Below are 16,684 nucleotides of genomic sequence, written 5' to 3'. Positions count from 1 at the left end.
AGTTTTTCATGTGGAAGGGACACAGTCTTGAAAGAAACTTTGAGAGAGTATATAGAAATTTTGCTCACATTTGCTATTTTACTAAAAAAATGAGGATTTAAAAATATGATAGTATACTGATGCTTTGGATTAATTATTACTGTGAAGACAGAAACATCAGCTACTTAGTAACACTATTTTTAATTTTTTTCCTTTGGGCACATGATCACTGAAAGATCTTAAACCTCACCCTAGATCATTATAAGAAATACAAATGTCACTCATAATTTTGCATTACTTAAAACTTACACTGAATTAATTATGTATCTGTTTTGTTAGGATTGGATTTATGAAGAAGGGAATAGTCCATCTAGAATTCTCATTAGCATATTTCCTAAGGGAAAAATGTGTAACATATATAGGCTAAATTCTAATGAGCGTTCTACATACAAGTGGTGTTTGCTGTTACTGGACTGAAGTAAGGTGTGGTGTGGGTCATCTTGCTTTCTTCTTCCTCAAGTGTTTTCTTGGTAACTTAACCTATTTAAACAAAAATTGGAATGCAATATTCTGTAGTAATGATACTTTAAGAAAACACAATTTCAACTATGTTAAGGTTTCACACCTGTTTTTCCTACATTTTTACCTATTAGCTAATGCTATTTTTCTCTATACAGTTGAAACTTGAAGTAACTATTTTCTGAGCAGGAAGGCTTCCTGTATAGTTTATTTGCCACTGACTATATGCAAGAATATGTTGGAAAAACAATGTTTTATTTCCAGTAGGAGATTAATGCTTGCCACATATCCCTTATGATGGTTCTCATGGGTTTGTGCTTCTAATTACATGTTTACACCAGTGACCACATAAACCCACATAAAGCATGGGTTTCCTAAGAGCTTTTCTGACCTCTGTGTATTACTAGTTCTGCAGGAAAGTTGTAGAATGCCCTCTTCAGAAATGTATTGTTGACAAAATGACCCTCACATTCTTTAGATTAAATGTCAAATATTTGGTTTATTTTTTAAGGGGCTAGAAGAGATCGTTAATGAAAATTTAATTTTCTCTCTATATCATATGTTAGGATCATAAGCTTTATTGAACAAACTGAAACAGCCAATTATAAAAATTTAAGAAAAATATATTGCCAATTTTTGGTGGATGCATAACTATTATGTAATTTTATAAAAATCAGGTTAAATACATAAATAAAAATGCTATTAATTTATTTCATATAGTTCATGTTTATAAAAATGCCAAATTCATAAGCATTAGTAAAAAAGAAAAATAATCATTTAATGGAGATATTAACAGTATTTGAAAATATTTTATTCAGTATCAAGTATGTTTTACATCTGTACTCATATGTGCTGTTATATATTTTCACAGTCTTGGTATTCACTGCTGTAGGTAAATAATCATTTTTAAAATTTTGATCACTGGGAATGTAAGAATATATATGACAATCTTTTATGAATCGTTTTCATTTACTCAATAATCATCCTTTATTACTACATAACAGACAAGTATTTGGTAGTTCTTATAATATTCTGTCTGATATTTTATGATTTGAATATGTTGCCAATAATGGTTTATTTTGTCCAAACTATGGGCTCAATCTGAAGGAAGAAAAATATAATATCCCTTGGGTACTCAGTGCTAAAACTTCTCTTAGACTTGAAACAAGGTCTCATTAGGTAGCCTACACATGAACTTACAATCCTAATGCATCAGCCTCTTGAGCGGTGGTATTATAGAGTTGTGCTATCCAGTATGTATCATGACTAACACCCTCATCTAATACTTTTCATTATTTTTAGTTTTTAAAATTGTTTTGCGGATCTTGAGGCTAGATGTCAACCTATGAGCTGTCCCTGAGCTTTTTGCTCAAGGCTAGTACTCTGTCATGAGAACCACAGCTCTACTTCTAATTGGTGATTAATTGGAAGTAAGAGTTTCATGTGCTTTGTACCTTGATCCTCTGAGCTCAGCTTCCTGAGTATCTATGATTAGAGGCAAGAGCCACCAGTACCTGTTTCTCCCTGTACTCATAGTAATTCTTTTTTAATCTTGACAGGAGAAAAAAATGACAGAGATGATTACTTCATGCCATTTACATAAACTCTGTGTGATTTGCATTCTTCATTCTATATATTTTAATTAATGAAAACATTCAACGTTTGCAATAAAAAAATAAAACAAGGGAGACCTTTTAATTTGTAACCTAGCCTGTACCTGTGATTTTTCTATCAAGATTCTTAAACAATTTGTTTAGGAAGTAACAGAAAAAGATTCCAAAATCATACTAACTTCCAGACTTTAGATATTTTGCTAGACAGTTCACTCAGCATTGTAAGTATGTGGTCTATTAAGATAAATTCTAATGTTCATACTTAAGAGTATGTATTTGAGTCTTGTAATCTTAGTTAATCAGCAGGATGGTATCTAGAGGATCATAGCACAAAGCCATCCTTGACAAAAACGTCTGCCAGACTCAATTTTCAAGCCGGCAATAATTTGGGCTAAACACAGGTAGGTGAGCATGCTGAAAGGTGTGGCAATGATAATGACACATCGCATTAATAAACTGTTTTGTTGATTCACAACCTTCTTGATAGACTATTTAAGGATAATAATAATTAAAAAAAATATGCTCAAGATACGGCTCAAGTGGTAGAGGGCCAGACAAGCAGATAAACCAAGTAAACATAGGTTCATGAGTTCAAATCTCAGTACCAGAAAGAAATCATAGAAGTACTTCATATTTACTGCTTCCAAATGGAGATATTTTGAACATATACCATAACAGTTCTACATTCTCTCTCTCTCTCGTTCTTTCTTTCTTTCTTCCTTTCTTTCTCTCTCTCTTCTTCTCCTTCTTCTTCTTCTCCTTCCTTCCTTCCTTCCTTCCTTCCTTTCTCTTCCTTTCTTCCCTTCTCTTTCTTTCTTTCTTTCTTTCTTTCTTTCTTTTTTTGTCGGTCGTTGGGCTTGAACTCTGGGTCTGGGCGCTGTCCCTCAGCTCTTTACCTCAAGGCTAGTGCTCTACCACTAGAGCTACAGCTCCACTTCTGGCTTTTTCTTAGGTGGTGCTGAGTAATCGAACCCAGGGCCTCATGCATTCAAGGCTAGCACTCTACCACTGAGCAAACTTCCCAGCCTCAGTACTACATTCTTTTACTTCATATTTTTATTTTTTAAATAAATTTTTTATTGTGAAAATATTGTATAGAGGAGGGTTTACAGTTACTTGAGCAAGGTAATGAGTATGTTTCTTATCAAGCATTGTTGCCTCCTCCTTTGTTTTTTCCCCTACCATCCCTTCCCTCCAATCTCCACAACTACACTCCCCTGCCCCATCTAAATTGTAAAGTTTGTTTTTCGACATAGCATCTTGCACTACTCATTGTTGCAATGGGTCAAACTTTTATTTCAAATGGGTATATTAATGCTTAGGTTTTACTAAAATAAATATCTCAAAATGTATGCACATATAAAGACTATATTAATAATCTATGTGTTCTACATTTGTAACTGTATTAAAACACATCCATTTTGCGAACATACAAAGTATAGAAGCAGTGAGGTCTGTAAAACTAAACGTATAACATTTAGATGAAGCAAGTGCCTGTCCGAATATAAGAAATCCACCATCAGCTTCTATTGCCTAAAAATCCAACAAGGTTGCATGCTTGACAATGATTGGTAGCCAAAGCTTCCAGGGCCACTAGTTACTCAGAAGGCTTCTTTCTGAAAAGGAATTAAGGGTGAACAAGGGAAAATACAGTGTTTCAACTGGAAGTTATAGAAAGTGATGTCCCCAAGGAATGGTAACTAACATAGTTAATCAGCTGCCACATTGTCATTATTAAGAATTTCTCATGCCTGGGTTTTTGGCCCTAACTTGTGCTTGTTGGCTCAGTTCCACTAGACAGACCGTTGTGGAAAGGAGCAATGGACATCTACAACCTTACAACGGTGACTCAATTTATTCTCATTGGACTCTCTGACCTCCCTGAGGTGCGGTACCCTCTCTTTCTGGCATTTCTCACCATCTATCAGATCACCTTGGTGGGTAACGGGGCCATCCTCCTGGCCATTACTATAGAGCAAAAGCTTCACACTCCCATGTACTTCCTTTTAGCGAATTTGTCCCTGTTAGACATATTTTGTCCATCAGCTACAGTTCCCAAGATGCTCCGCAACCTCTTGACAGAGGACCACAGCATTTCTTTTGTTGGGTGTGCTTTACAGCTTTATTTTCTGGTGGCCCTAGTGGGGACTGAGGTCTTCCTGCTTGCTGTCATGGCTTATGACCGGTATGTGGCGATATGTTTTCCCCTTCGCTACACCCTCATCATGACCCAGGTTCGATGTGCGCAATTGCTGACTGGGACCTGGACAGCTGGTTTCCTCAACTCCCTTCTCCACACAATGACCACCTTCAGCCTGTCTTTCTGCAAGTCGAATCGAGTTAACCAGTACTACTGTGATGTCCCTCCAGTGGTGGCCCTGTCTTGTTCTTCCACTTACACGGAAGAAATGCTCGTTTTAGTGGTAGCTGGCACCTTGGGTACTAGTGCCTTCCTGATCACTTTGATCTCTTATACGTACATCATCTCCACCATCCTGAAGATCAAATCAGCAGAAGGGAAGCGCAAAGCCTTCTCCACATGTGCCTCCCACCTCACTGTGGTTTGCTTATTCTATGGGACAACCATCTTTACCTACATCCGCCCTTCCTCCAGTAAACATTCCCCTGCCAGAGACAGACTCATTTCCATGTTATATGGGGTAATTACTCCAATGTTAAACCCCATCATCTACAGCCTGAGAAACACAGAAGTCAAAGGAGCCCTGAGGAGACTTCTTCGCAATAAAACGTATGCAGCCCAAACATAATTTTAAAATAGTATATAGTTTTGTGCATTTCAAGAAATGAATTTGTAGAAACACAATTTTATCTTCACATATAGAACAAAATATATAGCTATATAGAAATGTAAATGCACTTGGAACTGTAGTTTTATATACCTAATGCATGTCTTTATCTCTGTCCACTGGGAATTCACAAAATAATCATCTTGAGATTTACCCAATTTAATAATATATCATAATTACCTTTTTATTAGTGATGAACTTAGCTACATCGAAATCATACATACACATGTGTGTGTGTGTTCATGTGACTGGATTACTCTTATCTATGTTCTCATTTCTATTTCTAATCTACATCTGATCACTAATCCATTGATTTTTATTTTTCATCTTTGTTGTTTGTAAATTGTTTATTGAGAAATTGTAATTGTAGATACACCTTTGATGCAATCTAGTATTATAGCCTATAAATACAGTATGTAATAATTAAATCAAGTGAATTGACATATCTTTTTTATTGTGCAGAGGGGTTACAATTACATGGGCAAGGTAATGAGTACATTTCTTATCAAGCATTGTTGTCTCTTCCTTTGTTTCCCCTTTCTTATTCCTTCCCATCTCCCCCTCCCCCAAAGTTGTAAAGTTCATTTTTCGACAGAACGACTTGTACATCACATCTCATTGTTGTAATGGGTCCACTTGTATCCCTATTTTAACGATTTGTTTTTTCCCTTCTCCTCCACAAATTAGACCAACATCAAATACAGTGAAAGCAGGGGTTATACTGTGGGGGAGAGACATACTAAGCAACAAAGAAATCATCTTATAAATATGTTAGAAACAATTGCAACAAAGAAAAATCATTTGAATCCTTATCTTGGGATTCATTTGACCTAACATCAACTTATCTGACCATTTCTGTTTGTCTCAGACATATACTAGTTATTGCAAATAAAGGAAACTGTGGGACCTGTGTTTGTTAGGGCCTGGCTTACTTCACTTAATATAAATTGACATATCTTTAACCTCAAACAATTCCTGTTTTTGTTTCTGTGTGTGCTAATATCTCTTGTAGTATACTTGTTATACAAACTTAAAATATACAATGAATTTTTACTATATTTTTCATGTTGTACAAAATATAGCTGAAAAATTAAATTAGATGACTAATGGAGGGTTTGTTTCCTCATCATCTCCTCTTTGTTTAAATAGTGCTAATCCCTGGTAACTAACACTCTGTTAAGTTTCAAATGTGGTCTTAATTTTTGAACTTGGCTTTTCTTCTGTTTCAACCACATTCTCTCAAAGACAAATATTTTATTTTTAATTCTATCTATCGATCTATCTGTCTGTCTGTCTGTCTGTCTGTCTGTCTATCTATCTCATTTTAAAATTAGGCCAATTACTCTTATCATTAATCTGTAAAACACATAGTTTGATTTAATCACTTGACTCGTGAATTATACAACGATGAATTTCAGAGAAGAAGCATATTTTTCTTGTAAAATCTTAGTAGGCCATGATAATTTTTTTCTAAAAATGGTTGTAGATTTTTAATTAGCTGGAACAAAGCATTTTAAATGCCTAGAGTACATAAATAATAAATATTTGAGATAATTCTATTTCTGGATTTCAAGTTTTGTTTTATTTTTTATTGTCTTGTAATAGTTGTACAGAGGAATTACCATTCAATAAAGCAGTTTGTGAATACAATGTGTCTTGGTTAATGTTACATCTATGAACATACTCACCCCTCCTTTCTTTCCTCATTTTTCTTAATTTTGAAGGATATGCATTGAATTTTTGACTGCAGCTTTAAGAACATCAGTGCACTTTTGAAAAATGTGCATTCAATTTTATGTGTTCACCAAAGTACTCACATTTTCTCTTTTCTGCACACCCCAAACAATAGTTATCTTTCATGTTTATTTTCATTGACAATCATTGTACATGGATTCTACTTTTGACAACTGCTATTGTTACACTTATGAGGTAGTAGTAGTTCATTGTGCTTTCAATTAGCTTTTCCCTCAAGATTAAAGACAGTGAATGCTTTGCTCATTTATGTTGGCCATTTTTTCTGTGTCTTTTGAAAAATGAAAGGTTTATTCAAGTGCCTAGATTGTGAATTGGATTACTTTTTACTTTTGATAGTGTAGTGTGTTTTCTGTATTTTGCATATTAATTTTTATATCTAGTTATTGATATATCTTGAAATATTTCATTCTCTTCTATAGATTGTGTATTCATTGTGTTGCTACCTTGCTGTGCAGAAATTTTTATTTTTATTTTTTTTAATTTAATTTAATTTTTTTTGTGAACATACTGTACAGAGGGGTTACAATTACATGGGCAGGATAATGCGTACATTTCTTATCAAGCATTGCAGCCTCCTCCTTTGTTTACCCTTCACCTCCCTTCCCAGCCTCTCCCTCCACCCCCCCCACCCAATCCTCCCCCCCACCGCACCAACGTTGTAAAGCTCGTTTTCGACATGACAACTTGTACTTCTCATTGTTGCAACAGGTTCACCTGTATCCTTAAACGACTTGTTTTTCCCCATCTCCTCCACAAGTTATACTGACATCAAATATAGTGAAAGCAGGGGTTATACTGTGGGGGAGGGACATACAAAGCAACAAAGAGATAATCTTATAAATGCATTAGAAACAAATGCATGAAAGAAAAAAACATTAAAATACATATCTAAGGGTTCATTTTCCTAACATCACATTATCTGACCTTTTCTGCTTGACTCATACATATACTAGATATTGCAAATAAGGGAAACCATGGGACCTATGTTTCTTTGCACCTGGCTTACTTCACTTAATATAATTTTTTCCAAGCCTTTCCATTTCCTAACAAATGGGGCAATGTCATTCTTTCTGATGGAGGCATAGAATTCCATTGTGTATATATACCACATTTTCTTGATCCATTCATCTACTGAGGGGCATCTGGGCCGGTTCCATATCTTAGCTATGGTAAATAATGCTGCAATAAACATAGTTGTGCTGGTAGCTTTAGTGTGGTCTTGTTTGTAAACATTTGGGTAAATGCCCAAAAGTAGGATTGCTGCGTCATAGGGGAGCAATATGTGAAGTCTTTTCAGGAACCTCCATACTGCTTTCCAAAGTGGTTGAACAAGTTTATATTCCTACCAACAATGAAGTAAGGTTCCCTTCTGTCCATATCCCCTCCAGCATCTGTTGTTGTTAGAGTTCTTGATTTTTGCCATTCTAACTGGAGTGAGGTGGTATCTCAATGTTGTTTTGATTTGCATTTCTTTTATGGCTAGCGATGTTGAGCATTTTTTCATGTTTTCTATCACTGAGCTTCTTTCCTCCCAATTCAAGAGGCATTTTTAAAGTCAAACATTGTGATATGCCACTCTTGGCACATACCCAGAGGAATGTAAGTCAGAATACAATAGTGATGTATACGTACTCATGTTCACTCCAGAGCTATTAAAATATTCCATAACTACTCATAACAGCTAATCCATGCATTCAGCCAGGTGCCAATCAACAAATGAGTTCATAAAGAAAATGTGTTATGTACACGAAGGAATACAATTTATCTTTAATGGAGTATGAAATTATCTCATTTGCAGAAAATTAAAAATGGAGACCATCAAGTTAAATAAAATCTGCTGATCTTAGAATTACATATATTTTATCTGCTTTTTTGTATATGTAAACTAAGACTCAAACAAGTTGATGCCACGGCACAAAATTGGGGCTTATTATGAAGATAGGCACAGAAAGGGGGAGGGTGAAAGAGTGATAGTGATGAGTGAAATACAATTATGCATGTATTAGATATCATAGTGGGACTCATTTAATAGTCTGAAAAGAAATGGAGGAGATGGAGGAGATGAGAAAACAAAAGTGTGAATGAATGTCATCAAAATATGTTATGTACATGCATTTGGAATACCACAAACATCCCTTCACTTTCTATTCTTCATTTAAATTAATAAAAAGGTAGCGAGGTGACCAAACTAAAAAAAGAAACACCTAAAATCCAGGTAGTCACTCTATTGTGATTAAATGTCAATAAAATAATTTAAAAATTATATCTTGGGACCCATTGCAACAATGAGATGTACAAGATGTTATGTTGAAAATGAACTTTACAACTTTGGCAGGGTGTGTGTGTTGGGGGAGGGTGGGGGGAAATGGGAAGGGATGGGAAGGGGAAACAAAGGAGGAGGCAACAATGCTTGATAAGAAATGTACTCATTATCTTGCCCATGTAATTGTAACTCCTCTGTACAGTATTTTCACAATTAAAAAAACAAAACAGTTTCCAGAAGATAGCTCACAAAAAAAAAATTGTATCTTTGGGAGGCAGCGGAGGACACAGATCTAGAGGGAAAACTGGTGAAAAAGTGCAGCAGTGGAGCTCACTGGATTTTGATGAAATGGAACTATGCAACAGATGACACTGTAGGAAAGGAAACGGACTCATCTGAGCCATGCGATTGTAATCCCTCTCTACATCACCTCTATCATAACAATGAAGTAAATTTATTTTTTTAATTTTTAATCTATATATTTTATTGTAAAGATACTGTAAAGAGGGGTTACAGTTACATGAGCAAGGTAATGAGTCCATTTCCTATTGAGCCAGATATCTAGCAGTTTTTCAGTTGTCATTGTTCTTCCTAAAATAACATGAATGTTGAGCAAGGTTACAGGTATAGGTGTGAATAAATCATGTCTTTTTTTTTTTTTTCTGTAGGTCATGGGGCTTGAACTCTGGGCCTGAATGCTGTCCCTCAGCTCTTTAGCTCAAGGCTACCGCTCTACCACTTGAGCCATTGTGCCACTTCTGGTTTTCTGAGTGGTTTATTGGAGATAAAAGTCTCACAGACTTTCCTGTCTGGGATGGCTTTGAACTGTGATACTCAGACTTCAGTTTCCTGAGTAGCTAGGATTATAGGCATAAGCCACTGGTGCCCAGCCTCATCCATGTCTTTCTTATGTTCTTTTTAATACTTGTGTTTGAAATTTCCCAATTCAAAAAAATATAGAAAAAAAAACAGTAAAAAAGTTACTTCTATTTTCCTAACCTGGATACTGTGTATCGAATTTATAGACAACAATCCTATTACTACTAAATTTATATACATATGCATGTATATGTATATGTATATACTACAAAAGTAAGTTAGGATGTGCATATTCAAATGAGTTTTCAGTTTTACTCACTTTGGATCTAAGTTGCTCAGCAGCATAGTTTTTCATGTGGAAGGGACACAGTTTTGAAAGAAACTTTGACAGTGAATAAACGTTTTGCTCATGTTTGCTATTGTACCAAGGAAATGAGGGTGTATAAAAATATAATAATATAGTCATGCTTTGGATTAATTATTACTGTGAAGACAGAAACATTAGCTACTTAGTAATGGTAATTTTTTCAATTTTTCTTTGGCCACATGATTAGTAAAATATCTTGCACCTTACCATAGGTCATTATAAGAAATATACTCATATAATTTTGCATTACTTAAAACTTACACTGAATTGATTATATATCTCTATTGTTAGGATTGGACTGTTAGGATTGGATTTATGAAGAAAGGAATAATCCCTCTAGAACCTTCATTATCATATTTCCTAAGGGAAAAATGTGTAACATATATAGACTAAATTCTAATAAGTGTTCTACATGCAAGTGATGTTTGCTGTTACTGGACTGAAGTAAGATGTGGTGTGGGTCATCTTGCTTTCTGCTTCAATTGTTTTGTTTGTAACTTAACCTTTTTGAAGAAAACTGAAATGCAATATTTTTCAATAATGGTATTTTAAGAAAACACAATTTAATTATGTTAAGGTTTCAGATCTGTTTATGGTATATTTATGTGTACTTAGCTAATGACATTTTTCTCTGTATTGAAATTTTAAAGTTAATTATTTTCTGAGCAGCAAAGCTTCCTGTACAGTTCATTTGTTACTGACCATATGCAAGATAATATTTGGGAAAAACAATGTTTCATTAGCAGTGGGAGGTTTTAGCCACACATCCCTTATGATGGTTGCATGGTTTGATGCTCATAATTACATGTTTATACCAGTGACCACATAAAGCAAGGAAAGCATGAGTATCCTAAGAGCATTTTTGAATCTCTATGTCTCCTAGACCTGAAACAGGTCACATGAACTTATGTTCCTAAAGCCTTAAGCTTTTGAGTGATGGTATTTTAGATGTGTGCTATCCAGTGTGCTAACTTAAGACCCTCAGGTAATACTCTTTAATATTTTTAATTTTTAAATTTGTTTTGGTGATCTTGAGGCTAAATGGCAACCTATGTGCTGTTCCTGAGCTTTTTTCCTCAAGGTTGTGCTCTACCATGTGAACAACAGTTCCCCTTCTACCTAATTAGTGCTTAATAGGAAATAAGAGTTTCAAGTCAAGCTGGCTTTGAACCATGATCCTCTGATTTCAGCCACCTGAGTAGCTATGATTACAGGCATGAGCTACCATTGCCTGGCTTCCCCCAGTACGGACAGTAATTCTTTTGAAAACTTGATAGTTAAAAAAGGATGCAGAGAATAATTTCATGCCATTTATGCAAATTTTGTGTGATTTGCATTATTTATTCTATATATTTAAATTAATGAAAACATTCAGAATTTGCACTAAGAAAAATAAGAACAAGGGAGACCATAGAATATATATTTTCCTTGTATTTTGTTATCTAGTTTTACCTGTGATTTTTCTCTCAAGATGTATTATAAAAATAATTTGTTTAGAAAGTAACAGAAAAAATCCAAAATCTTACTAACTTTCAGAATTTAAACTATTTTACTGAACATCTCACTCAACATTGCAACTATATGGCCTATTAAGATAAATTCTAATGTCTATATTTAAGAGTGTGTATTTCAATCTTGTAATCTTAACTATTCAGTAGGTTGAGATCAAGAAGGTCATAGTACAAGGCCCTGCTGGACAAAAATGTCTGTAAGACTCAATTTCTAAAATAATAGTAATAATTTGAGCTAACGACAGCTGGATGAAAATGCTTAAAGTGACAATATTGATTATGACACCTTGTATTCATAAACTATTTTGTTGAATCACAACTGCTTGGTCCAACTAGTAAAAGATAATAATAATTAAAAAAAAACTAGTCTAAAGACATGGCTCAAGTGGTAAAGAGCCAGTCAAGCAAATAAGCCAAGTAAACATGGGTTCATGAGTTCAAATCCTAGTACTAGAAATGAAATGAAATCAAGAAGTATTTCATATTTACTGCTTCCAAATAGAGATATTCTGAAGTGATAACACAACAATCCTACATTTTTGATATTATATGATAATATCATATATGATAATATATGATACATTATATCTTGAGTATATTTACTAAAATAAATTTCTCAAAGTATATGCACATACAAGACTATATTAGTAAGCTGAGTTACATATTTGTAACTGTGTTAAAATACATGCATTTTGCAAACAAAGTATGGAATAAGATAAATAATACATAATGCACAACTTAAGCATTTAGTATTGAGACAGTGCAATCTGTACAAGTAAAGATGGCACCATCAGAATGAAGCCAGTGGCTGTCTGCATATGTGAAATCCCCCATCAGCTTCCACTGCTAAAAAATCCAACTTTACATGCTTCAAAATGATTGGCAGGTGAAGTTTCCAGGGCCTCTAGTTACTCAAAAAGATTCAGTCTGAAAATGAATTAAGGGTGAACAAGAAAAAAGTATCATGAGTAAAGCAGATATTTGAAATGGAAGTAGTATAAACTGAAGTCTCCAAGTAAAGTTAGCTAACATAGATTATCAGCAGCCACATTGTCATTATTAAGAATATCTCCATCACTGAGTTTCTTGGTTTTGGGCCCTAACCTGTGCTTGTTGGCTTAGTTCCCCCGACAGACTGTGGTGGAAAGGAGTGATGGACCTCTACAACCTTACAACGGTGACTCAGTTTATTCTCATTGGACTCTCTGACCTCCCTGAAGTGCGGTACCCCCTCTTTGTGGCATTTCTACTCATCTATCAGATCACCTTGGTGGGTAATGGGGCCATTCTCCTGGCCATTGCCATAGAGCAAAAGCTTCACACCCCAATGTACTTCCTTTTGGCAAATCTGTCCCTGTTGGACATATTTTGTCCATCAGCTACAGTTCCGAAGATGCTCCGGAACCTTTTGACAGAGGACCACAGCATTTCTTTTGTTGGGTGTGCTTTACAGCTTTATTTCCTGGTGGCCCTAGCTGGGACTGAGGTCTTCCTGCTCGCTGTCATGGCTTATGACCGGTATGTGGCGATATGTTTTCCCCTTCGCTACACCCTTATCATGACCCAGGTTCGATGTGCGCAGTTGCTGACTGGGACCTGGACAGCTGGTTTCCTCAACTCCCTTCTCCACACAATAACCACCTTCAGCTTGTCCTTCTGCAAGTCAAATCAAGTTAACCAGTACTACTGTGATATCCCTCCAGTGGTGGCCCTGTCTTGTTCTTCCACTTACATGGCAGAAATGCTTGTTTTAGTGGTAGGTGGCATCTTGGGTATTAGTGCCTTCCTGATCACCTTGATCTCCTATCTGTACATCATCTCCACCATCCTGAAGATCCGGTCAGCAGAAGGGAAGCGCAAAGCCTTCTCCACATGTGCCTCCCACCTCACTGTGGTTTGCTTATTCTATGGGACAACCATCTTTACCTACATCCGCCCTTCCTCCAGTAAACATTCCCCTGCCAGAGACAGACTTGTTTCCATGTTATATGGGGTAATTACTCCAATGTTAAACCCCATCATCTACAGCCTAAGAAACACAGAGGTCAAAGGAGCCCTCAGAAGACTTCTTTGCAGTAAAACATTTGCAGCCCAAACATAATCTTAAAGTAGTATGTAGTTTTGTGCATTTCAAGAAAGGAGTTTGTAGAGACACAATTTTATCTTCACATATAGAACAAAGTATGTAGTTATATAGAAATGTAAATACACTTGGAACTGTAGTTTTGGATACCTCATGCATCTCTTTATCTTTGCCCACTGGGGATTATCAACTCTCTTTCACAAAATAATCATTTTGAGATTTCTCCACCTTAATAATATATCATAAGTCACTTTTTATTAGTAATGAACTTAACTACATTCAAATCATACATACACATATGTGTATGTGTACATGTAACCGGATTACTCCTATGTTCTCATTTCTATTGCTAATCTACATCTAATCACCTTGCTACTGATTTTAATTTCTCATCTTTAAAGTTTATAAATTTTTAATTGAGAAATTGTCATTGTTAATATGCATTTGATGCAAGTCAGTACCATGGCCTATAAATACACTATGTAGTAATTAAATCAAGTGAATTGGTATATTTTAACCTCAATTCTTGTTTTTGTTTCTATGTGTGCTAATATTGCTTATAATATACTTGATCTACAAACTTAAGGTATACAATACATTTTTACTATATTTTTCATGTCATGCAAAATATTTTATAGCTGAAAAATCAAATTCAATGACTAATAGAATGTTTGTTCCCTCAATCATCCTCTCCCTTTTGTTTAAATACTCCTAATTCCTAGTAACTAACACCCTTTTGACTTTCAAATGTCGTCTTAAGTTTTGTACTTGGCTTTTCTCACTTATGATGATAATCTACTATTTCATCTACATTCTCTCAAAGTATTTTATTTTAGCACTATCTATCTATCTATCTATCTATCTATCTATCTATCTATCTATCTATCTATCTAATCCATTTTAAACTTATGTAAATTACTCTCAACTATTAATCCGTAAAACACCTAGTTTGATTTAATCACTTGACTCTTGTGAATTATGCAACAATGAATTTCAAAGAAGAAGCCTATTTTTCTTGTGAAATCTAGAAGCAAGATTATTTGATCATGATAATTTTTCTAAACACTGTTGTTGCAGATTTTTAATTAGCTAGAACAAACATTTTGGATGCTTAGAGCACAAATATGATAACTATTTGAGATAATTCTATTTCTAGATTTCAAAATTTGTTTTTTTATTGTTTTGTAATATTTGTACAGAGTAATCACCATTCAACAAAGCAATTTAGGAATACAATGTGTCTTGGTCAATGTTGCATCTATGAACATGATCACCCCTCCCTTCTTTCCTCCTCTTTCCTTATTTTTCTTAATTTTGTAGGATATGCATTGAATACTTGACTGCAGTTTTAAGAACCTCAATACACATTTGAAAAATGAGCAATTTTATGTTTTCACCGAAATACACATATTTTCTCTTTTCTGCACAACCCTAACAATAGTTATCATTCATCTTTATATTCATTGACAATCATTATACATGGGTTCTACTTTTGATAACTGCTATTATTACATATATAAGGTGATGTCTCATTGTGGTTTTAATTATGTTTTTCCTAAAGATTAAAGACATTGAATTCTTTGCTCATTTATGTTGGCTATTTTTTGTGTGTCTTTTTGGAAATGAAATGTTTATTCAACTAGAGTGAGGTGGTAACTCAATGTTGTTTTGATTTGCATTTCTTTTATGGCTAGGGAGGTTGAGCATTTCTTCATGTGTCTATTGGCAATCCTTCTTTTCTCTTCAGAGAAGTTTCTCTTTAAGTCTTCAGCCCACTTATTTATTGGGCAGTTGTTTCTTTGAACATTTGTTGTTGGGGGATTTAATTTTTTGAGTTCCAGGTATATTTTAGATATGAAACCCTTGTCGGTTGCATGGCTAGTGAAGATCTTCTCCCAATCCGTGGGCTTTCTATTGATCTTGCTAGCTTTGTCCTTTGCCATGCAGAAACTCTGCAACTTCATGCAATCCCATTTGTCCAACCTTTCTTTTATTTGTTGTGTTTCTGGGTCTCTATTAAGAAAATTTCTGCCTGTGTCCAGGAGACCTAGCGTTTCTCCTATTCCATCCTGTAATGTTTTCAGAGTGTCTACTTTGACTCTTAGGTCTTTGATCCATTTGGAGTTGCTTCTGGTGCAGGGTGATATATAAAGATCTAGCTTTAGTTTTCTATAAGTGATTAACCAATTTTGCCAGCACCATTTACTGATACCACCTCGCCCCAGTTAGAATGGCTATAATCAAGAACTCTAATAACAACAGATGCTGGAAGGGATGTGGACAGAAGGGAACCTTACTGAATTGTTTGTGGGAGAGTAAGCTTGTTCAAAAACTTTGGAAAGCACTATAGAGGTTACTCAAAAGACTTCACATAGAGCTCACTGATGACCCAGCAATCTCACTTTTGGACATTTACCCAAATGATCACAAACAGGACTATACTAAAGCTACCAGCATGACTATGTTTACTGCAGCATTATTTACCATAGCTAAGATATGGAACCAACCCAGATGCCCCTCAGTAGATGAATGGATCAAGAAAATGTGGTATATATACACAATGGAATTCTATGCTCCATCAGAAAGAATGAAAATGCCCCAGTTGTAAGGAAATGGAAAGACTTGGAAAAAATTGTATTAAGTGAAGTAAGCCAGGCCTAAAGAAACATAGGTCCCATGGTTTCCCTTATTTGCAATAACTAGTATATGTCTGAGACAAACAGAAACTGTCAGACAAGTTGATGTTAGGTGAAATGAACACCAAGATAAGGATTCAAATGTTTTTTTCTTTCGTGTAATTGTTTCCAACATGTTTATAAGATGATTTCTTTGTTGCTTTGTATGTACTTCCCCCATGGTATAAGCCCTGCTTTCACTGTATTTGATGTTGATATAATTTGTGGAGAGGAAGGGAAAAATCAAATTGTTTAAATAGGGATACAGGTGGACGCATTACAATAATAAGATG

The 16,684-nt window shown here is 35.0% G+C and overlaps 2 protein-coding genes across 2 annotated transcripts; both read left to right on the top strand.

The window, feature by feature from the left end:
- Nucleotides 1-3,931: 3,931 nt before the first annotated feature.
- LOC122103923 (olfactory receptor 5V1-like) lies at nt 3,932-4,879 on the top strand. Its single transcript, XM_042674607.1, has one exon. It carries the CDS (start codon nt 3,932-3,934, stop codon nt 4,877-4,879), a length of 948 nt encoding a protein of 315 aa, XP_042530541.1.
- Nucleotides 4,880-12,786: 7,907 nt separating this feature from the next.
- On the top strand, nt 12,787-13,734 carry LOC122103921 (olfactory receptor 5V1-like). Its single transcript, XM_042674606.1, has one exon. The coding sequence runs from the start codon at nt 12,787-12,789 to the stop codon at nt 13,732-13,734; it is 948 nt and encodes a 315-aa protein (XP_042530540.1).
- The last annotated feature ends 2,950 nt before the right edge of the window (nt 13,735-16,684 follow it).

The sequence above is a fragment of the Dipodomys spectabilis genome, unplaced genomic scaffold (genome assembly GCF_019054845.1).
Source record: "Dipodomys spectabilis isolate Male_0828 unplaced genomic scaffold, ASM1905484v1 ptg000019l, whole genome shotgun sequence".
Lineage (NCBI taxonomy): Eukaryota > Metazoa > Chordata > Mammalia > Rodentia > Heteromyidae > Dipodomys > Dipodomys spectabilis.
Note: the sequence above shows the minus strand (reverse complement) of the source record. Positions and strands in the feature narration are given on the sequence as shown.

Bases quoted from the DNA above. Each gene is read 5' to 3' on its own strand.
- LOC122103921 (XM_042674606.1), top strand. From the start codon at position 12,787: ATGGACCTCTACAACCTTACAACGGTGACTCAGTTTATTCTCATTGGA.
- LOC122103923 (XM_042674607.1), top strand. From the start codon at position 3,932: ATGGACATCTACAACCTTACAACGGTGACTCAATTTATTCTCATTGGA.